This window comes from Poromitra crassiceps (assembly GCF_964638095.1).
Source record: "Poromitra crassiceps genome assembly, chromosome: 8".
NCBI lineage: Eukaryota > Metazoa > Chordata > Actinopteri > Beryciformes > Melamphaidae > Poromitra > Poromitra crassiceps.
This window is the reverse complement of record NC_139629.1, coordinates 33109929-33133511: the sequence shown is the minus strand read 5'-3', so window position 1 is coordinate 33133511 and position 23583 is coordinate 33109929. Positions and strand designations below refer to the sequence as shown.

General features: G+C 46.3%; 1 protein-coding gene across 1 annotated transcript; it reads right to left on the bottom strand.

Moving 5' to 3' along the window:
- Positions 1 to 1232: 1232 nt before the first annotated feature.
- Positions 1233 to 23188, bottom strand: LOC310781807 (protein bicaudal D homolog 2). Its single transcript, XM_083642437.1, has 10 exons — positions 23085 to 23188; positions 21768 to 22094; positions 18252 to 18464; positions 17441 to 17593; positions 15732 to 16238; positions 10399 to 11289; positions 8450 to 8629; positions 4873 to 5024; positions 3359 to 3725; positions 1233 to 2208 (listed from the first exon to the last, which is right to left on the bottom strand). Exons 2-10 carry the CDS (start codon positions 22011 to 22013, stop codon positions 2203 to 2205), a joined length of 2715 nt encoding a protein of 904 aa, XP_083498563.1. The 5' UTR covers positions 22014 to 22094; positions 23085 to 23188; the 3' UTR covers positions 1233 to 2202.
- Between the last annotated feature and the right edge of the window lie 395 nt (positions 23189 to 23583).

Here is a 23583-nt window from a genome sequence, read left to right as displayed (position 1 = left end):
GTCTTGGGGTTCCTAAAGGGATACATTTACATTGTGAATCATTTTTATTTCATGATAGGCCTTTTGCCATCCATCTTCTCAATTCTACCGAGTTCTATTTTTTGCTATAAAGCACATTATAACTTTTGAAAAGTGCTATAATACAAATCACGTTTATTATTGGTATTTTGTTCTCCTACAGGCACGCAGGGCAATGTTTCTTGTCCTTCAGCCACCATAACCGCTGGCTAGCGTTAGCATTTTAACCACAGGCAAACAAGCTAACTAGCTTGCTGTGAGTATTACCTGCTAGTTTGACATTTAAAAAGCTCACTTTGGTAGCTTGCAGAACTTTAGATAAATGCCAATGCATAGAAATGCCGCCTGGTGAAATAAAATAATTAAATTCAAAATGTCAAAGTATCCCATTTATCACATAAGTAGTGAGAGTATAGCTGTTGAAAAGTGACAAGAATCAGATGCGGAATTAGTGGCTCGATGGTTACCCTGACTTTGTAACCAAGAGAAATGTCCATTTGACAGTTTCCCTGGTTCGCATTAGGTTTGGTTCAATCAAGGCCCTGGACTGGAGGTCTTAAGTGATACAATGCAGTGTTTGTAGCCCCACACGACGCATCAAGCAGGAGAGCAAACTATCCGCGAAAGCAGTGCTTTGGGCCGGTTTGCATCCCCAAGTGACGACAAGATGATTACTGTGAGATGCCAGGTGTAAAACGGCTGCAGTGGGCCTCTGTATGCAATTAACCTAAAAAGTCAAGGTGAGTCTGATGAACAACAGGAGGGATACAGGCACTGTACTGACTCGGTCTGCCTAGTTTGCAAAGCAAGTATGATGCCCAATAAACACCTCCCAAAATCCCAAATCTGATTACTTGGCGTTTGACCTGAGGTGCCTGACGTTCCAACAGTGAAATAACCTGTTTACTGACCTCAAGTTAAAGGTTATGGCTGATAGGCCAAAGCCAAAGTGTCAAGATACATGATTACAGGATAAAAAGGGGGATTTAAATAGAGAGGCAAAGTGGCCGCCTACTTCCTGCTTCAGCACTGTACCAGAGATTTTTATCTGGCATTTATTTTCCCATAGACATTTCGTAAAATGCTTATAAAAAATAGTTTTACTTCGTCAAATCAAACGGTTGTGCTATATTTAGAATCGGGAGAGCCCATAGAACATTTCACTCGGACCAAAATAAAAAAAAAACGTCGAAAAAATATTTGCTTGAAATCCACAATTTTGTTACGTTTTGGTCCGAGTGAAACATTATGCGGTCTCTCCTGTTTCTAAATACATCTGAACCGTTTGGTTTGAACAAGTAAAACTATTTTATAAGCATTTTACGAAATGTCTATGGGAAAATAAATGGCGGATGAAAATCTCTGGTACAGTGCTGAAGCAGGAAGTAGGCGGTCACTTTGCCTCTCTATACCACCAATGAAAGATGTCAACCTCAAGACAACAGCAAGCTCTTTACGTTTAGTCTAGCAATTATGTTAGTTAAGGCTGCATTATTCTATCAAACCTACGACTACCCGGGAGGTCTAAGTATCATCACAGCTGATCTAAATGGTAACTATCACTACAAGCAGGTGGGCGTGCCTGGTCGGGAGGCCCAGGCCAAAGGCGAGAGTGGTCGAGACATACAGCCTTGAAAACAGATCATAGCCTTGCTCAATGCAAACGTAGCAGGGGGGGAGAAACACAGGAGAGGCTGCTCAGTTAGTCAAAGCCTGTTGTTGTGTTTTGAGGAGAGTAAATACTGTACAGGAAGAGAGTGCAACAGTCTGGAATAAATACTGTCAACGGATCGTCGCAACACACAGCCTTGAGCAAGACCATGAGATGGAGGTTGGTCGGTGCCACTCGGAAACAAGACACAACAGTCAATGACGTCACACAGAGCAATGAGCAGCAAATCTCGTCTCTTCATCCCCTCCTCTCCGGGCTGCATGCAGGCATCTCCGCTCGGAGCAGAGAGGGGCGGAGGGAGGAGAAGGCGGGATGAGAGACACGGTTTGGTTGATTTTTTTTTTTTTTAATCCATTGTTCTGGTCGGCGCAGAGCGGGGAATGTGGCGTTAAAGTCTCAGATGAGCATGATGTCTTGGGTCAGGAAAGGAGGAGGAGGGGAACCGGGGGGAAGTCGACATGAAGACAGATCCTTATGGAGCAGCGGGGGTTTGGAGTGATGGAAGGACTTTGTCAGCGCTACAGAGACAGGGGGTGAGACAGAGACAAAAGAAAACATTTAGTTCTCAGCCAATGAAAAGCCACAAAACATACCAATGCAGCCAATCAAGAGAGACAAAAGGATCAGCAAATAAGGAGCTCACAAGAGGTTGGTGGCTATGCATTACGGTTGAAACGTATAGAAAGTGAACACTCGGTTAGCCCCAGTGGGCATTAGTTCTTAGTGCATTAGTTCTTCACAAAATGTGTGCAACAAGATGCATGATTAAATTACAAATATTATTAATTGATCCTCGAAGATCATGGCGTATTTTCTTGAGGTCGGTTAGTAGAACGCCACTTCGTCTCATCGCCTGCGAGATGATTTGGACTGCGAGCTCCCTGCCCGAGCAGGTTTGGTCTGAGCCTTCTTATCAGAGCTCTTGCTGGCGTTAGAGTCCTCAGAAGTTCTATTGGCTGAGGCGGTGGATCCACGTCTGGCCTCTCTACAGAGCCCAGGTATCCTGGACCTACCGGGTGGAGCGTGCACAGAGAAAGAGGTGGTCGTCAGGGCCGCTGTGGATTCAGCACTGCACTGAGAAGACACCACATCTGGCTGAGACGTATTATTACGGCTTGTAGATGCCGCTTGCACAGAATTAGACCTGTGAGCCAAGTGTTGTTTTCTTCGTACAGAAACATCTACGTTTGCCTTTAACTGAGGTTTTTGGTCTTGTTTGTTTACACCTTGTGCTTCAGATGTGTTAGTAGTAGGGTAGTCGTCATACAGAGTTTTAGAAGAGGTTAGATTATCTATGGACGAAGAAGAAAATAAGGAAGACTTGAGCCTGGCGCAAGAGGAGGGCACGACGCGAGCTGTGATAAAGGTATCCTGACGTGCAGGGACTGACGATCTCCGGCCTGCGGCGCCCTGTCTTGCATCTCCGACGCGCGTCTTGACCATGAAATCGCTGTTCAGGAAACTGGCTGAACCTTTACGGGACGGCGAATGGCCATCGTCACTACCCAGCCGACCACGATGCACCTCTGTGCTAAAAACATCGGTGACACTACGACTTCTAACGAAGGTGGCGTCGCGCGGGAGGCCCTTGCCTCTGTGAGGCCGGCGGCTAGTCGTCCGGATAGGGGCGTCGCTGTCGGGACAAAGGGAGGAGGGGCGGGTCCTTACAGGGCTGGTGTGGAGGCTTCGGGTTAGGGCTCGGAGGTGGTGCGTGGCCATGGCGGGAACGCCGCCGCCGATGCCGAGCACTGGGCTGGCGCGCGGGCTGTTCCTCAGGGTCGGGCGCGCGGGGCTACTGCGCGGGCTCCGCGGGGCCCGGCCCGACTTGGTGCCCAACTCCTTGGCCCGGGAGCGCCGGGGGCTGCTGTTCAGGCTGTGGGGAGAGAGGGGAGCCTCCAGGTCCTCCAGGCGCTGCGTCAGGGCCAGCTTCTGCTGGATGGCCATGCGCAGCAGGGAGTTCAGGGTCTTCTTCTCGTCCTCGGCCGCCGCCAGCTGCCTCTGCATCTCGTCCAGCTGAGTGACGTACTGGTCACACCTGAGAAGGTGCAGACACAAAGACACACAACGTGCACAAAACGCACCGGATCAAACTCAAGCACAAAGCCACAGACAAACACACAACAGATAACATACATGATAGATAACATGACAGTATTATGTATGTTATATACATGACTCACAATGACGCAGACATATCATTCAAAGACCAATTGTTTAAAAAAAGAAAGAGGAAAGAGGTTAGTAAAGACGGCAACAAGAATCCAGGAGTTTAAGAATGATAAGAGTTCTCTCTTGCACAAATGCAGTCACTCAAGCTGTCCACAAGATGGCACCACAAAACTGGATTATAAGCGGGTCAGTTTTAATAGCTATAATCTTTAGCCCTTCGCAAACAGACAGTAGTCCTTGACCACCATCTGTATTCCAATCCCTCTTAAGGATAATCAGATGGCAGCTCATAACCGTCTGGAGCGGTTAGACGGTCTAATGAACGTCCACCAAGAAAACTTCTGCACACATTTCTGCTGTCAGTGTCCACCAAAAACAAAACACTGTACTTATAGACAACTGTACACGCACACATTTAATGACACACAACAATACAAACATTCTTTCCATCAGGCACTGCTAGGGCGCACATGAACAGAGGCATAAGCAGAGCGTGTTGTGCTCTGATCTGGTAAGACCAACCCTAGACAAACACACCCTCTCTCTCCTCTTCTTCTTCTCTGACATCATCACCTGGCTGGACAGGAGGAACTTGTCCCTGCTCCCCCTCCTGGCACAGGGCAGAGCATGTGGCTCCTAATCGTCACGTCAACCCATGGCTTGGCTTAAGGGCGGATGCTGGTAAGCTTATTAGATGACACTAGCAGCAAAAAGCTGTACCACAACAAGAGCAGCAATACTAAGAAGCACGAAGAATAACACGAGTTAAATGGAAAAGACCAATCAGTGACTAATGAGCTCAAACAATTAAATTCTAATCAAACAACTTTCTGATAAGATCGTTTTCTATTATTACCAGACTCAATATAGGATGCATTTCACCCCAGGCTAGAGATTTCTTAGCCTGATGTTCAAACTGCATGTGTGGCTTTGAAGGTCTGGAGCCAGGCTAAGAGATTTCTAGCTTGCCATTGTTTGGATGGATGGCAGACGACATAAACAGAACAGCTTACCGGCTGGCAAACATGACGCGGAGTGAGGAGAAGGTGGCGGCGTCCTCCTTCAGGGCTTTGAGTTCGTTCCTCAGCTTCACCATGGTCTCAGACACCATGCTCTTCTCCGTCTCATACTTCGATTTTAAGTTGGACAGAGCCAACTCTGCAGTCTGAAATCACCACAGCAACAAAATACAATACATACATTGTTACAAAACAGCCAAATGTTGTTATTTGAAGATAACAACCGTTTGTGGGAGGTACTGTAGGTACTGTTTTATTGTGATTGCTAACGTGTATGAAGATGTGAGGCCATTTTTAGTGGAGCCTGCAATGCCATATTGGGGTGCTCCTTCAAGACTCACAATGAAGGCTGTGTCTCGCATCGAGGCTAGTTAGCTTGTAGACCCAATTTGTTTTTCTAAATGTTGTTACTCTGTAGACTAGTAGTACGCATAATGAAACAAGCCATGCATTTTGTAACTACGACGTGCATTCTGTGTAATAGCAACCTGAGCAACCACGGTAAAACCCAAAAAACCTTTTCTTTGATCATTTCAACATGAAAACTTCTAATCTAATCTGAGACTTTCTGCCAGAAGACACACACCAAAAGAGTCAGACACTGGACAGGAGAAGGTAACCTACGTGAGGTTGGCCCAGTCGAGCAGATTAGGTTGAGTGTGTATGTGTGCGTGTGTGAGAGTGTGTGTGTGTGCGTGTGGGTGAGTGTGTGTGTGTGGGGGTGAGTGTGTGAGTGTGTATGTGTGTGAGTGTGTGGGTGAGTGTGTGTGTGCGTGTGGGTGAGTGTGTGTGTAGACGTGAGAGTGGCAGTTAAGGGGATGACAGAACAGAGGCAGATCACGCACAGCTTGAGAGAGGAAAGAGGATGGATCATACTCTACTCAAGGTGCAGGACCACCTAGACCCTAAGGGACTGTCTACTCAAGGTGCAGGACCACCTAGACCCTAAGGGACTGTCTACTCAAGGTGCAGGACCACCTAGAGCCTAAGGGACTGTCTACTCAAGGTGCAGGACCACCTAGAGCCTAAGGGACTGTCTACTCAAGGTGCAGGACCACCTAGAGCCTAAGGGACTGTCTACTCAAGGTGCAGGACCACCTAGAGCCTAAGGGACTGTCTACTCAAGGTGCAGGACCACCTAGAGCCTAAGGGACTGTCTACACAAGGTGCAGGACCACCTAGAGCCTAAGGGACTGTCTACTCAAGGTGCAGGACCACCTAGAGCCTAAGGGACTGTCTATACAAGGTGCAGGACCACCTAGAGCCTAAGGGACTGTCTATACAAGGTGCAGGACCACCTAGACCCTAAGGGACTGTCTATACAAGGTGCAGGACCACCTAGACCCTAAGGGACTGTCTATACAAGGTGCAGGACCACCTAGACCCTAAGGGACTGTCTATACAAGGTGCAGGACCACGTAGACCCTAAGGGACTGTCTATACAAGGTGCAGGACCACGTCGTAGGCCCTAAGGGACTGTCTATACAAGGTGCAGGACCACCTAGACCCTAAGGGACTGTCTATACAAGGTGCAGGACCACGTAGACCCTAAGGGACTGTCTATACAAGGTGCAGGACCACGTCGTAGGCCCTAAGGGACTGTCTATACAAGGTGCAGGACCACGTAGACCCTAAGGGACTGTCTATACAAGGTGCAGGACCACGTAGGCCCTAAGGGACTGTCTATACAAGGTGCAGGACCACGTCGTAGGCCCTAAGGGACTGTCTATACAAGGTGCAGGACCACGTCGTAGGCCCTAAGGGACTGTCTATACAAGGTGCAGGACCACCTAGACCCTAAGGGACTGTCTATACAAGGTGCAGGACCACGTAGACCCTAAAGGACTGTCTATACAAGGTGCAGGACCACGTCGTAGGCCCTAAGGGACTGTCTATACAAGGTGCAGGACCACCTAGACTCTAAGGGACTGTCTATACAAGGTGCAGGACCACGTCGTAGGCCCTAAGGGACTGTCTATACGAGGTGCAGGACCACCTAGACTCTAAGGGACTGTCTATACAAGGTGCAGGACCACGAAGACCCTAAGGGACTGTCCATATGAGTGACAACAATACAGGCCAGCCATGCTCCTTATGTCAAGATTATTCATGGATATCATAATAGATTTATTAAAGTTGAGCTGAGACCACATTTCAACAGTATGTGACTCCTTATGGTGACGTATTTCGAGTGAAACAGGGTCGAGACTGAGAGGCGGGACATAGCGTGTGGAGGGAGGAGTTTGATTCGACCGTCGAAAAGTGGGCGTGTCTGCGTGCCGGTGAGAAGGACTGAATGCGAGACAAGCGGTCGAGTTGACCCAGGCAACTGCCTCGGAGCAGAGGGAGAGAGTGGAGACAGCAGACCGCTAAATAATGTATTTTATCTGACAAATCTGAAACCTACCGGTCAAGTTTCAACAACAACAGTCTGTGTACAAACAAACACAATAATGTAAATACAGGCCTGTGAACAACTGTGGGCTGCCGGGCTTGAAGCGGGGCTTGAAGCGGGGCTTGAAGCGGGGCTTGAAGCGGGGCTTGAAGCGGGCCACGAGCGGGTGGTCAATAAAATAGCGATATTCCTGGAATGCGAGTTAACGAGCCAATTACATGTCCTTTGCATCTACATATTGTACTGTCCATGATCTACATTAAATGAACACATTAGCATTAGTTTTATTTCTTACGTGACATACTGGCAAAGTATATTAACATTTATGAGCTAACAAAGTCTGCCCATGTAGGCAGCCATGTTGCCTGCTGGGAACTTTCTTCCAGCCGCGAAGATGATTTGACGGCTGTCATGTCATATTGGTTGAAATGGGGTTGAAATGTGATAGTATTAGCTGATGTAAGCACACTGTGTGGATCATTTAGTTATGCATGAAGACAACATGTTTGACTTTTGATGTGATAAAGCAATGAAGTTGGATTTTGGGGGTGGGGGAGGGGGTGTACATTGTTAAATAGGTGCACTCTGTGAGACTGTGACCAGGGATGTGATCGGAAAATAGTTAAAGTCATTTTTCATTTCAGCTCGACTTAGAAGAAGAAGAAAGACTTCCCCTCTTACCTCACCAGGACAGCAAATTGGATCATGAAAAATACTGAACTTTACGAGGATAATAATTCAAGAACGGGTCAAATATTGGCAGTAGAAGGAAAAAAAGATCAAAAGACTAGACAACAATTTCTCAGTAGCACAGCAGCTGTTTAGTGGCCAGATAAAAGGATTTCTTGATATAGCAAAAACCAGATGAGAACTCTCACAGTAAGCCAAAATGTGGGGAAATGTGGTCAAGGTTTTATCAAATGCCAAGCTACATAGTTAAAGTAAAAAAAAGTGACACATGGACCATGGACCATACAGGGAGTACAGGGAGTACAGGGAAAGTCATTGACAGCTCAGGTTGAGACTTGAGAGCAGCATCTTCAGTGGAAAACTATTGTACAAGTTATTCAGCATCCTTGAAATAGCAAACAGAGTTTCATTCAATCAATCTACATCAAAAGAACCATTTTGCGAGCATGCCAAGAGATCAAAGAGGAAAGATGTAGCCTAGCGTACCTGTTTGTTAGCCTTGAGGACAGTCCTGAGTGTGGCGATCTGTTCCCTCTTGGTGCTGAGGAGGGACTTGAGTTTCAGGACTTCCTCCAAGAGGTTTTCAGCATCGCGCTCCGACTCGCCGCTGTTGCTAAGCGCCGAGTAAGGCAACGCGCCCCTCTGACGACACAGGTCCACCGCCACCTGTGGGAACACACACAGTCACTTCTTAAAAACGAGTTCAAACACATTTTCACTTTCACTGGTAATGTAGTGTCTTAAAACAGACGGCTGGCTCTCGCAAATTTTCAAATGCTTCCGCCTAAACTTCGAGCTGGGAAAACTCAGGGAAAATAATGAGCAATGATAGGGCGATATCCCGGATGTCCCGCCTAAAGGCAGGTGATTGGAGGAAATACGAGTAGATGTCCCGCCTTTCCGTTCGTATTTCTCCAATCACCTGCATCGGTTCGAACTTCCTCCGGTCTGAAGCATGTTTTCCCCCCAACTTCCTTTGGTCCAGGCTCTGTGTGCGTGAAGTACAGACTGTTTATGATGCATTCGCAGAATGTAGAAGAGACAGTCTGGCTTGACTACTGGTCATGTGGCATTTGGTCACCATGGCAATATGGGAAAACTATTGATGTAGAGAAATATTACATTTATTTGTATTTGTATTTGTGTGTGTGTGTGTGTCTCTCTCTGTCTATAGTACTTGCTGGTGTGTCTATTCATAGCTTTCAAGGGGCGTTACGTGCTGCCGGGAACGCCCACCTGACGGTCAAAAAAAAAACTTGTTCATTCCGCTGCCCGCCGAGTCGACTAGTTTCTCACACTGTGTTTGTTCAGCCGTTTGTACACACGTCTTTGCGGCCAACATTTCATCAAAGGTAAGCTCAAGTAACGTTACAATAATGATTAAAATACCCCGTTAACGTTACTTGAGCTTACCTTTGATGAAATGTTGGCCGCAAAAACGTGTGTACTTTGATGGTAGAAAAAAAGCCATTTGCCCTCCCCAGCGACTGAACCACGTCTAATCGCACAAATCCACAACCTCCTCCTGTCTGTGTTTTCTTTCTCCGACGGCATTCTGTAAAAGCACAAGCCACGCGTGTCTCCTCGTCGGTTAGTGCAACCGATAGCACAACAGGTATCCGGCATTTTGGCTGAACAAACACAGCGTGAGAAACTAGTCGACTCGGCGTTTTTTGTTTTTTTTGACCGCCAGGTGGGCGTTCCAGGCAGCACGTAACGCCCCTTGAAAGCTATGAATAGTGTACAATGTGGTGGTCATGGTTTTATATTGCATTGTGACTCTGAGATACATATGGATTTTGATGTGATTACGTCTTTAATCGATAGTCCAAATACAGAAATGTTAATGTTTTAAAGGTCTCGGTATGATTTTGATCAGGGGCCAAACAGCAGCCAATATGCTCAAAGGCTCAGAAAAGTAGCATGTTTTTAACCAGTTGCATGCTCAGCGAGGGGACCAAATATTTTTCTACTGGCATTCCTGAACAAAGGATTATATGCCTGTCAAATTAATCTTCAGCAGTACATATGGTCAAAATAAAAAAGAGAAATAGACATGTTCCCAGGGTTCTCAGGCCCTGTTATGTGAAAGGATTTGACTCTGGTGGCAGACGGTCTCAACTCTGACCTCTGATAATCCAATCCATTTAGACCTATACACATGTCAACAGGGCCGAGACAGAGGGTTGATCTGGACAGGACCCGGAGCTACTCAACTACTGAACAGTCTGAGTTGAACTTTAGGTGTGAGAAGAAACTTGTGGAGGAGAGGCCTTCCCACAGAACAAAAGAAAGGGCTTATCATGATGTACAGGAGGACTAAGAATTTGCATTTTCCCATGCTTATGACTTTCAGCTCACAAGGACTCCATGTGAAAGCAGCATGCAGCATTTTTTCCCATGAGGTTTCTGATAAAACGGCTGCGCTATCCTACCTGGAGGTGCTTGATCTGACAACGGATAACCGCCACCAAGTTGCGAACGTTGGAGGGGTCCCTGAAGTCCAGGGTGGGCGATCCAGGGCAACTAGGAGGGTCTCCGCTGCCTCCGGCGCTGTCCACCTCGCCCATAAACTGCAACGCCGCAGCCTTGGAGATGAACATGTCATTGGGACGCTGCTGCGGCTTCCTCTGCAGGTTCTGGGCGTGGATGTGGTGCGCCCTCCGACCACTGCCCCCGCCGCCTCCGCTCGCCTTGTTTGCGCCGTCGCGGTAATAGTCCAAGGTGACCCGCTTGGGGGTCAGGTTGTTGCACACGCAGATGTGGTGATAGAGGTTGGACAGCTCCTCGGAGAAGGCCAGCAGCTCCTCCTGGGCCACGCTCAGGTGGCCCTCGGTGTCGGTGGCCACTTTGCGCGTGGCCCCGATCTCCTTCTCCAGCTCGCTGATGCGCTCCTGGTCCTGCCTGCTGGACTTGATGCACTGGCGGATCTTGTCGGCCAGCTCCTGGGCCTCGGCTCTCCAGCGCTCCTTCTCGTACTTGCAGCGTTGCTCCAGGCTGTTGTAGCGAGCGCCCGCCTGGGACAGTTCCTCCCTCAGCTTCAGGAGCTCCTCGCTGGCCGCGCGCATGCGTGCCTCCAGCACCTCCGTGCTCTTGGTGTCGAGCTCGTAGTCAAAGTCCACGTCTCCGTTCTCCGCCTCGTCGTCCCCCTGGTCCTCCGCCTCCTTGGAGAGGTTGTTGTGCTGCTGGCTGTCCTGCACGGCCTCCAGCTGCTGGGTCAGAGAGCCCACCTTGTCCTCCTGCTGACTGAGGGCCTGTTTGGACAGCATCAGCTGCATCTGCAGTTCCTCTACCGTGCTGGACAGGCCCGACTTCTCTCGTTCTGCCTGGGGGAACACAAAGGAACAAATAGGAACATCTTAAGAGGTATATATTTTTCGATAAGCCTGGCTCATTTAAAATGAGCGTTCCGTTCCATTCCATCAACCTCCGGCTTATCTGGAATCCTGAATCCCAGCTATCCCTGATGAGCTTGGCTCATTTTCCGTTCCATCGTCCTGGCTTATAAGAATCCCCACTCGGTAAGCATGGTAACTTCTGCCTCAGCACAAGCCTGCTCTGTACCAGGCTAAAAGCTCATTTATACTAACTGCGGAGTGTCCGGTGTTCGCGGAGCGGAGGCTCTGTGCGGCGCTCCGCACAGGCTCTGCGGAGGGACTGCACGGAGCTCCGCGCTCCTCTCAAAAAAATTTAACTCCGCGGAGCCCGCCGCGAGCTCGTGCAGTCAATTCCGAGGCTATGATTGGCTAATGTTTGCTATGGTTTGTATAGGGAAGAAGCCTCCACAAACTGACCAAGTGACCGGCGAAATCAGTGCAAAATGAGCGGGTTTGAGCATCGCAAAAAATGAAATGCAAAGCACAAAAACAAGAAGACAACAAATTTACTTGCTAAAAACAAACTGAAAATAGCCTACAATTGCACTAGGATTGATTATTCGCCGATATAAATCAGGATCACACACGGAAGAACTGATGTGACATTTGCATTCCTGCTAAAAACACAACGGGAGCCTGGAGGGGGATTCTCCGCTCTCTGCAGACACTGCACTGATACCATATTTACCATAAAAGGATGTGCCTCTGCGGATAGAACGGTCTTGCCGTGAACACCGGACACTCCGCAGTCAGTATAAATTTGCTTTAACTGTCGAGCTTAGTTTGGCACGACAGCTCTCGATTTGATGTCTTTTCGCAACATTGTATCGTCTGGGCTTCTTATTTCCCCCGCGGGCACGACCACAAAGTCGGGCTATGCAAGCTGGAATTAGCGTCAAGAGTAGCCTACACACGACAGTGGTAGAGTAAGTGTAGGCTTTTGCAGGCAGCCTGGATTTATTTAGCTTTATTTTTTATTTATTTTGATCTTTTTCTTTTCTGATCACCCCGCAAATGACAATTATCCATTCCAAACCTGTAAAACATATTATTTATGTACCTGAGTACGAGACAGTCCCTGAACCCACTCAGCTTCACTTCTATGTGACTACAGTAACATCTGCTGGGCAGGAGCTTGCTAACCCAACAGTAACATCTGCTGGGCAGGAGCTTGCTAACCCAACAGTAACATCTGCTGGGCAGGAGCTTGCTAATGCTAACCCAACAGTAACATCTGCTGGGCAGGAGCTTGCTAATGCTAACCCAACAGTAACATCTGCTGGGCAGGAGCTTGCTAATGCTAACCCAACAGTAACATCTGCTGGGCAGGAGCTTGCTAATGCTAACCCAACAGTAACATCTGCTGGGCAGGAGCTTGCTAACGCTAACCCAACCATCGGTTTAAGTGCATCATGAATAATACAGCAGCACGTCTCCTTCAGGAAAAGAGAGAGACAAAAGGTCAACGTGACAACGTATTGTTCATTTTCTTAAGTAGCCCTTTATTCCTTCACAGAACAGGTAGGACTTCTAGGTTGTTTTGATGACTTGGATGTTGCAATGTGGTGTGTTGCCACTTGCCAGGTGATTTTATGAACTAATATACATCCTACAGAAAGAGGCACTGCCCGGGTGACAGAGAGGATGTGGTCTAGAACAGGAAGCAGCTACACAACTCAGTCACACAGACAAATCTGTCTGAGAACCTCACTAGAACACATGATATATAGGTGTTAGAAGCTGAGCTAGCATGATCTGAGTAGATATGAATCAAAATGCATAAAAGCACTTCTGGGAATAACAATATTTCCAAGAAATAATCTGCCAATAGAAAAAAAAAGAAAAAGAAATTACTTTTTTTTTTTTACAAACTACAAACATAAATAAACGTCAACTTGAAACTATGTTTCAACTACCACACAGCCTATAATATTATAGCCTATGTTTATTTAAAAAAATAAAAAAATATTATTAAAATTGACAAGCGGTCCGCGACTTTTTTTCCCATCTATCTACCGGTCCGCGGCACAAAAAAGGTTGGGAACCCCTGGACACAATAGTGTTTTCTGTTGTGTTTATGATTTGTGGATCCTCTTAGCCATGCCAGCGAAGAGTGCAACTATCTGCAATCACATCAATTTCCATATCTGCTATACAGTATTTACAGTTGTAGTCATTTTGTAATAATCCTTTACTGTCGTAGTAGGCTTCCAGTGTATGGAAAAACACACTTTAAGCAGCACCCAGAAACCCAACAGAACAGCAACAGACATCACCACGTGTGATGATGGTAACTAACTAGTGAGGTGAATCATAATTACTAAATTGTGTTGTTGTGACAGAATACAGCTTCTGACAAAAGAGCCTCTCTCTGCCTCGCATGTGGAACATAAACAGCCCCGAGTGAGTGCTGTAGTCGACCACCAAGAACCACTGGACTACTGTGTGTGAGTCTGACAAACATTCTGCTCATGTAGCTCATTAGTGCCTTGAGATTTGTCACTGGTTGTAAACGGCTTACCCACCATTGTACTTTGTACGAAAAAGTTGAATGGCCATCTCTGTATGTACGCAGGCGTACACACTGGCTGAGTTTTATTTATAAAACTCTCCTCGGGCTTGTCCCGTCTTATTTACGGACATATCTGTCCAGAAGCCACAGCCACTATGGCCTACGTTCACAGGATTATTTCCAGTTGACTGCTCTGCATCCTCGCACCAAGTGGGGAGAAAGAGCTTTTAAATACGCTGCCCCCTTAGCTTGGAATACCCTTCAGAAGGATTTAAAATGGCCAGAATTGGTCTCCCATGCTGAGTTTGGCGGGATCCTGAAGGACATGGAACGTGAGACCATTGGTCGATGTCTTTGCATTTAGAATTGTAGAATCACATTTTATATTATTGTATTGCTGTATTGTTGTATGCTTCTATGTACTGTTGACATGTTGTGCTGCCTTCTTGGCCAGGTCACCTTTGTGAAAGAGATCATTGATCTCAATGGGTTTTTAACCTGGTTAAATAAAGGATAAATAAAATGTACACCATGATAATGGTTATTAAATCATATTTATATTGCTTTATATTGTGCAAATTGTTAGTGTGAAAGCATTTTGACCTTTTTTGGCTTGTACAGTACAACGTTTTAAAATACATACTACAGCATGCGCTGGGACGCGTCATAAGGTGTTTCGGGTCTCTCAACATCATACACCCTCGCCCAGTAGACCCAGCCGAGGCCGATTAAGACCCCGACCCGCGTCCCAGAAGCAGCCGCTCGCGGATCAGCCTTCCTACTCTGTCTGCAACGTTGCCCGCGGAAGGGCTGATCACGCCCAATCCGCTGCAATAGAGTTAGTGCTACACCGCAGCATTGTAATGCCTTCGGTGCATGGAGGGTCTAGGCTGTGGGTGACTCCAGACCGGGCTCCTCCTACGTCTCACCAGACCCTCCCGGGGAAAAGGCAATCCTACCATGGGCAGAGAGGACGCCTCAAGAAGGCCTGTGCGCTGCACGTCATTCGCCTGCGCCGAGCAACTTGTTTACTAGAGTGGCATATGCTGCTCTGTGTGAGATAGGAATATGGTGTCTGTCTGTCTGTCTGTCTATGTATGTATAACTGTGTATTAGCCTAACTATGTGTAACTTAAATGAAAGTGTATTCACCTTATTCACCACGCCCACTTTTTCTCTCTTCCGCGTTCAACGCAAACGTATTTGTTCTTCCGGTTCAGTGCTAGTTGCCTTCTGTGGCTAATATTAGCCACTAGTTAGTTATGTTATATGGCAGTAAAATGCCACTGAATGACCAAATTGATATAACTTTTAACCATTTCGAGTAACACTGTTTCCATACGGATCACCAGCGTTAGTTTGTAGTTTAAAACTTGGCTATATTCATAACGTTTCTATCTCGGATGCGTTATTTCGAATCGCACATAGGTTACGCTAAAACGCACATAGGTTACGCCTCGAATCTCACGCAACCTATGTGGGTTTCAGGACGCAACAGCCTCGACTCCACTAACGTCATCTTAAGAGCACAATATTCCTGGAATGCAAGTTTAACTAAACAGTTACATGTCCTCTGCATTCTATATAAAATTAAGATATTACGGGTTGTTTTATTTTGTATGTTACATACGTATTGGCCAAGATATGTTAGTTTATGGGGGAGTAATTTTGACACTTTAGGAGCGGAGTGTGCGCGGCCATTTTGCCTGCGGGGTTTTTGGCAAGTCAAAACGGAAATACTATTACGAAATGACGTAATGCGGAAGCGTCCATGTGTGGGCAAAGAATAAGGTGAATATGGATACATATACTACTGATTGCCCAAATAAAGGCTAATTTGATTTAAATTGTCCCTGTCAGGTGTGTTGTTGTTGCCTACCTGTAGGAGCTGCTGTTTGAGTTTCAGGCTGTCTGAAGAGTGCAGCTCACTGAGCAGGTCGGACACCAGCCCGGAGGCGGGGGCGCGCAGGAACACGTCACTATTCCGTGGCGTGGAGGAGTAGCGCTGGATGAGGCCGTTACTTTTGGGGCCCCCCAAGTGAGGAGGGTGAGCAGAATCGGGAGCGGAGCCAGGACCGTTGTTATAGCCGCTGTCCTGGTCCTCTCCCTCCCCCTCTCCCCCCCGGCCCTCGCCCTGGCTGTCGTCCAGCTGCTCCAGGTGGAGCTCCAGGTTGCCCACGGAGTCGAAGGGGTTGAGGGCCAGGGCGGAGAGCTCCCGCCTCAGGCTGTTCTTCTGCTCCCTCTCCTCCTTCAGGGCTTCCAGGGCCTCATCCAGCTGCCGCTCTGCGATCTCCCGCAGCCTCCCCGCCTCCTCCAGCTGAGCACGCAGCTCGTCCTGCTCCTCGTCCTTCTGGGTCAACTCCAGCTTCACCGCCTCAAACTCCACCTGGAACACAATGGGACCGTCAACAAAACCAGGAGACAAACAGGTGGTGGTTGTTGTTTGAAGATCTGCCTGGGGACCTTGTCTCATGTGATCTCCTTCTCTCTTGTCTCTACTGTCAATTATCTAAGAAAGCACAAGTTTCTTGTTTTTCAGGGCCCTCTGTCTATCAGAGGGCTTGTGATAGCCAGCGATGCTCAGAAGTGCTCGCGGACAGTTTGAAAGCGACAGTGGGGCTTGGCAGAGCTGCACATACTTTGGAAAATATCATGTGCCCTAGTGACTAGGGCACATATTTTCCATACTAGGGCCTAGTCTAAACTGTTTATTGTTGAGTATTGAGCAGAAACATTTCTATTGCAAATGGGACATGCAGTTCTCTAGGGGGAAGGTTGACTGTCAATTCTACATTTTGCCTTCATACCCCACGTTGATTTTCCACCATACATATTATATTACTTATAGGCTACTTTCAACATGCAGTTCTGCTCCCACCCATACAGAATGTCATATTATATATTAAATTATAGTCTGCTCATCGTTTCATTACATTAGAAACTACTCTGAAGAAGATGTTTGAATGTTTATGTCTAAAACTCCATTTTTAAAGCCAGATTGAGTGATTCAGTGAGCGATGTCTGCAAAGTGGATCATATAGGAGCCAAGACTTCTCTTCGACAATGAAGGTTTGTGTCCAACACTGTCAGAGGAAAGCATGGGCACAAGACAAAGAACGCCAGGCCCAGTGCCTCCAACACAGTGGACGGGCTCATCTACATTCAGAAGCACGACTTGTCTCAGACTGCAAACAATACCAGTTCCACATGTCCGCTTTCCTCCGTCACTTGGGAGAAAGGCCACAACCCACAAGAGAAGTAAACATCATTTCTCGTGCGAGACACACAACATTTTGAGACCATTTACCATTAACAACAACAGTTGCAGTCAGACATTTTAACTGCAAACTAGATGGTAGAAAGCATGTTAAAAAAGTGTTGTGTTTTGTACTGTGTTTTGAATAAGTTATTGGCCTTATTTTTTTAGCACTTTTGCCATTTTTATTAATGAATCAGTTTATTTGATCAATTATGTCTAATTGTGGTTGGCTCTGTCCTCCGTATATGAGGGCTGTAGACCCCAAAAATGGCTTTTGGTGTCAATCCTTTGTATTTGGTGAGATCGGGGCTTGAGCGAGGATGACTGACCTGATTCTCCTTGAGCACAGACACCTGCTTTTGCAGAGAGATGTTCTCGTCTTCTAGCTCGCCGTTGTCCTGCAACTGCCGCAGCTCGCGCACTTTATACTCCTTCATCTCATCCCTCAGATGGCCCTTCTCTGCCTCCAGACACTCGCACTCCTGTGGAACACAACCCGGTTGTCAAGCAATGCAAAGCTCAACATCTAAGCTCTCCAGCTCATTTCACTGTGGAAGGAGGCTCCAAAACTCAAATTATTTGGAGCAGTATGATAGAGACACTGCATGAAATAGGCCGCCACGCCCATCACGGGGGAAACCTCTCCATTCACTTCCACACACCAGCGTCATTTTCCTTGAATTAAACATAGCTAAAAGCTGGTGTGTGGTGGGGCTGCGCAGACAACAAATGTAAAAAGAAATCGGCAATTAGTTTTTTTGTACTCCCGAGCAAAAAAAGGAAGCCATTGAGAATTGGGCGAGAAGAAAAATGTGGATCTAGCTGTCAAGGAAGTAAGTTGGAGTGTTCATCTTCCGTATATATAATCTTTGTGTGCTACACGTGACATAGGAGAACGGCAGGATTGTGTGTGAGTGGGGGGGGGGTTTGTTTCCCCCCGTTTTGGGGGCGTGGTTTCTGAATGATGACATGCTCCGCAGTGTCTCTATGGCTAGCGGTTCAGGGGTTTAATCCAATAGCAGCATCATGAGGAGAATAGGCCTGAGACAGTACATACACACTACAGTATAACATCAGTACATAAACCAGTATAAATACAGGTGTGTTGAGTGAATAGATAAGTGGCCCTCCATGGTATACCTTCTTTAGCTGGGTGGAGACGACCCCCGTCCTATCTATCTCTGCATGGGCATTGCCCAGAGCGAGGCGCGCCTGCTTCAACTCCGCCTGCACTTCCTCCATGCGCGTTGCCATGGCAGCCTCCTTAGTGGCCGTCTCCTGCAGCAGACTCTCCTCCCGGCACTCTCCATCAGCTGCTGCACGCTTCTGGCTGCACACAGAGTCTGCAAATGCCTACACAGTACACACACACACACACACACACAGACACAGACACACAGACACACACAGACACACACACACAGGGAAAAGAGGAGGGTACGATTTTACACATATAAAACAATGTTAGCAGAGTACTCAATTGCATTCATCCATCGCTACTCATTTTTTTTTTTTTTTTAAGAAACGTAGATATTTTTAGCAGCGGAAAAGGAAATAGGACTTCCCTGACAACCGCTAGCTGAAACCTGATCACACAGTGTGCAGAAGTAACCATTACATTTATAACGGAACACGTCAGACCTTGACCACAGCTTCGACACCATTTCATCCGGTCGATTTTCTTTTTTTATCTAACCAATGTGATACTACAATATATTGCATTTAATGCTGTACAGTAATACCAGGCTTTTTAAGTATAATATTATGAATTCCTTTGTGTTCTATTCACATTCACACACAGAAATTTCAACAAAAGAAGATGGCATTTCACAAATTGAGTTTAGCAGTGTAAATGAGATTTGGCTGATGCTGCAAGGAGATATCTCAGCTCAGCATCATCAATCACTTTGACACAACAACATGCACTTGCAATGCTGCTTTCTAGCACTAGTGTGCACGTGCACCAACAACGACTGCTGATGAAAGTATTGCCATATAAGGAGCTAAGTGAAATGAACACATGCTACTTAAATACGCTCAACTGAACAGCATGATTTGGTTAGATAATCATGCCAATTTACAACAATACATGAATCTGCTCTTCTCTGACATTATTATAACTCTGCCAGGGACGAGGTAGGCAGGCTAAAATGCCAAGGAGTGAGGTTTATGCAGATTATGTGAAATATTCCCTTCAGATATAAAGAGTCTTGTCTGATTGCATTTAAGCAGGATTCTGACTGATTTTGTCCCCTTGATTTGTACAAGAAGTGGATGGAACAATTACAAAAGAAAAGATCTGATGACAATGACAGATTAGAATTTGATGATATTATTTAATTGTAGCATAAAACCAGTTTAATAATGCCTGCTTCAGCAACACTGAATATTTCTCAGGTCCCAATGGATGTATGGGCCAGTGCAGATTTTGACAACAACAAAACAAAATAACCCATTTCACATCTGTCAGTAAAGACGGTTTCAAATTGAGCCTGATGCCCTGATCCCTCACCACCAGTCAAGTTCAAGCCTCAAACAGCACCATAGCCTCTGAGTTTTACCATACATCATGTACATTCACACAGTCAATTATCCTGGATCAATGAGAGTGAATGACACACAATCTATTCATTCACATGGGGTTTGTTTGTTTCGAAAATTAGACTATGTTAAATTTACCAGACACATGGCACAATATCAATGCTATCAGTATAACTATAAGGCAAAGATTGTCCGATAATGTGTGCTTGCTTAGACACACAAATAGTCTGCATCTACTGTCCAGTGCTAACTGCATTCCAGTCACTAATGCCACACTGTTTGTACAGAAGTAGCAGAATCCGCTTTGGCTGAACAACACAGAAATGAACCAGCAGGGCTAAAATTCGGACAAAAACGCTGACAAAAGGGCACCGGAGCCTGTCTCACCGGTTTTAGACACCAAAGTAGTGTCTAAAAGTATCCTCCTCTCTGTGATGCTATCAACATCATCATATTACATTACAAAGAGCAAAAGCGATTCAGCATCGTGATGAATTTTCTCGTGATCAGGATGCTGAATCACTTTTGCTGAGGCTTCTTATGAATCATATAATGATTAGATGATTCATAAGAATCCTCGGCGTGAACAGAGAATCCTTTTTCTGCTAGCGGGAAGACGAAGCTAACAAAAACCATTGTAGGGGTGAGCAATCATATAGTCATGCCATAGCACTGTGTGGCATGCTAATCTAGGTCAATGGTACATGTAGTCTACTCTGTGCAGACCCGCAGCACACAGAGGACACCAAAACGCAACTGTCTGCCATTAATTAAAAATGAGCAGCAACATCACCAGAGAGGCTGTGTCTTTGTGAATGTCAGACATTAGGATTTTGACTGCATTAAGCATTCGACGAGATTCTCCTATGAAAATAGGTCGATTTTACACAATAACATGATCCTCCTCACAGTGTACATAGACACATGCACGCACACAAGCATACCACATGTGTATAAACCAATGAATATACTACATGTATGTAGGATAACTACATCTGTATTTTGTTTGTAGTCCCCCCCCCCCCCCCCCATATTACTTGCAGTCATTGACTAACATCACTGTTGAGTGACCTGGATAAGAAACGCATCGCTAATTATGGAATTAGCACTTTATGTTAGCCTGACTGGCAAACACAGGCTGCAGAAATCAACCCGTTCTCTTGCTTAGGGCCAATTCTCCAGAAAGGCTCAGGTGACACTTTCACTTAACCAGCTTATTCTTACCGTGAGACGGACATTAATTACTTAACATGTCACTACTATGAAAACGGGTCTTGTAACTTGTTACCTTGGCAACAAGCCTATTTGAAATTTAAAGTTGGAAGAGAGAAAATAACGGGGGCTACGATGAGTAAAATTGGAAAATCATAATAAGTAAAATGAGCTACAGATTCCTACATTCCTGCCTGGATTATCATTTTTATAACCAAAGTTATATTACTCAAAATCTTTGGAGTTGACATAATAAGCTTGCATAATACTACCCAGAATCTTAATTATTGCTTGATTCCTCAGACTTCATTTCCCAACAGCAGCTCCTTTGTCAGACTAATCCAGAGCGAGTCAATGGTCAGTGCAGTACAGTGCGTGACTGGCACTTGCTCATGCTGGAGTAGCATTTAGAGCACGACCGTCAACCAAAGAGAATGCGAGTAATGCACTTTGATGGAAAAGATGTTTAGTCTCAACTCTGCTTCAACAGAACAGGCATCATCATCATGGAAGTTCAATTCTGGAAAATCATCGAGTATAAACAAGTTGTTTATGTTTATACAGTATTGTGTAATGATATACTGTTACTTAAAACAACAGTATATCATTACACACACAATACTGTTTGATGTAAAGAAACATGGAAATGGGTGTGTTTAAAAAAATTAATCTCAGTTAGGCACAAATGGAGGTAATGTGTAGAGGAAATCTGTGCCTAAAAAGAAAGATCACTACTGTCAATGAGCTCGCCAGCTAGCCAAGTTATCTGAATCTGAAATAGATAATAATGGCAATGGTCGTGTGTGTAAAAACTGGAATGCTGGGGGGGGGGGGGCACAACCCACAAGAGTAAAATCAATATTTCTTGTCTACACATAACTAGAAGGCTCTGCGTCATCCCACCTCTTTGAGCTCCTGTAGCTCAGCTCTGAGGACTTCATGTTCCTCTTCCAGCTGTCTGTGTTTGGTCTTGAGAGCAGCACTCTCCTCCAGCACCACCAGGCCATAGCGGGCTGCCTGCAGCTTCTCCTCAGTGGCCTCCTGGAGCTCCAACGTCAGTCGCAACACCTCCGAGTCTAGGTCTCCACCCTCCATCTCCATGTATCCCTCCACTGCTGCACCTATTGGGTCTGCATCTGCCTCCAGCATCCTTGCCTGGCCTCCCACTGGTCTACCAACGCTCCACCGGGACGCCTGCCTCCTTCACTCCTCAAGTCTCATTACTCCACACTGTGGGGGAGAAGAAAGAAACACAAAGATTAAGGTTATCTGAGCTAACTGATGCTTTAGAACTGCTATCAGGTTTATATAGGCATAGTTTGTTATAAAGCCTACCAAGCCACACTATGACAAACTGCATATGGTGAGATTAGCAGAAGCCCAAACAGCCACTAGACAAATGCAATAACACATTGCCTAGATGCTGCCTGTTTGGAAACATGGCTAGCCTTATAGACCGTTACCGTTATAGTTACCAAGTAGGTACAACATATCACGCCTGTAGACTAGCATTGCTAGCTAGCTATTTGGCTACTCCCTAGAGGCCGTGGCTAACGATTGCCCAAATGCGCATAGTTAATAGCGACAGGCTGGCAAAACTGAGATGCTTTTCGCCACAGAGAAAACGTAACTACATCAATGGGCAGTAATGTAATATACAGGAGTTAACTAGTTACATCAACATGCCAGCACCTCTCAATCAGATTAAGCAGGTAGTTAACGCTAGCTAGTTAACGTTAGCTAAACGTAGCTAGATTGGAATTACATCCACTGATGTGTGTCCCCAAATGTCCTCGAAAAAGTATCCGGGGAAACCAAACGCATTTATTTGAGGGTGCGTGTATGATTTCCCGTCCGTGTTGCCTGGGTTGGGCGGAGTCCTGATGTCCAATATTGTCTGACCGAAGATGAAACACCACACGCCGGTTGTCCAGACCGACAGACTCACAAACAGGAGTTCACGTTAGCTAAGCGTAGCTTTGGCCTAAAATGTCCAGAAGACGATAGTATTAGTAGTACACGTCTCTAGTTGGACATTTTAGCTAGCTGCCTATTTCGTACCCGGCTAAATTCATTAACGCAATAACGTTAACGTAACACGACACCATATCAACCGAGGAGTGCCTTTGCTCTCTCGTTAACACCAGTGTGGACCGCCCGGTTAACATTGCTGGCTATAATAGCAAGTATTAGCCAAACGAGCTAACATAGCTAACTCACCTCCCAGCCTCCAGCGCGTCAATCGTCAACAAATGCGAATTCGGGTGTTCCTCCAGTAGTAACGTTAGCTAGCCAGTGGCAACGATAGCTAACCGTGACAGCAGGGCCAGGTTTCAGAGAACAGCGCTGCTCGCGCTGCTCGCTCTGCTCTCCTCTCCTCCCACCCCGGTTCTCTCGTTTCCCGGTGAGCTCGAGTGTCAAAAGCGCGCCGAAATCCTAAAGCACGATTACCCCCTCTAGCGGCGGCACTGTGCAACTTCACCTTGGTCAGGAAACAATCTTCATATTCTCACTGGGGCTTCTATATCGATACATAGACATTTCGCCTCGGATCAAAGTAACATGATGCAATGCAACAACAATCATCAACAGCTAAGAAACGGGGGATAAGGATAAATAACAACAAAAAACTAAAGGGTTAGTGAAGAAAGACACTTCCGCTCGTAACACCCTGGACTTCCTTTGTACTTCCGTATCTGCACTGCAGTGCACGTTGGTG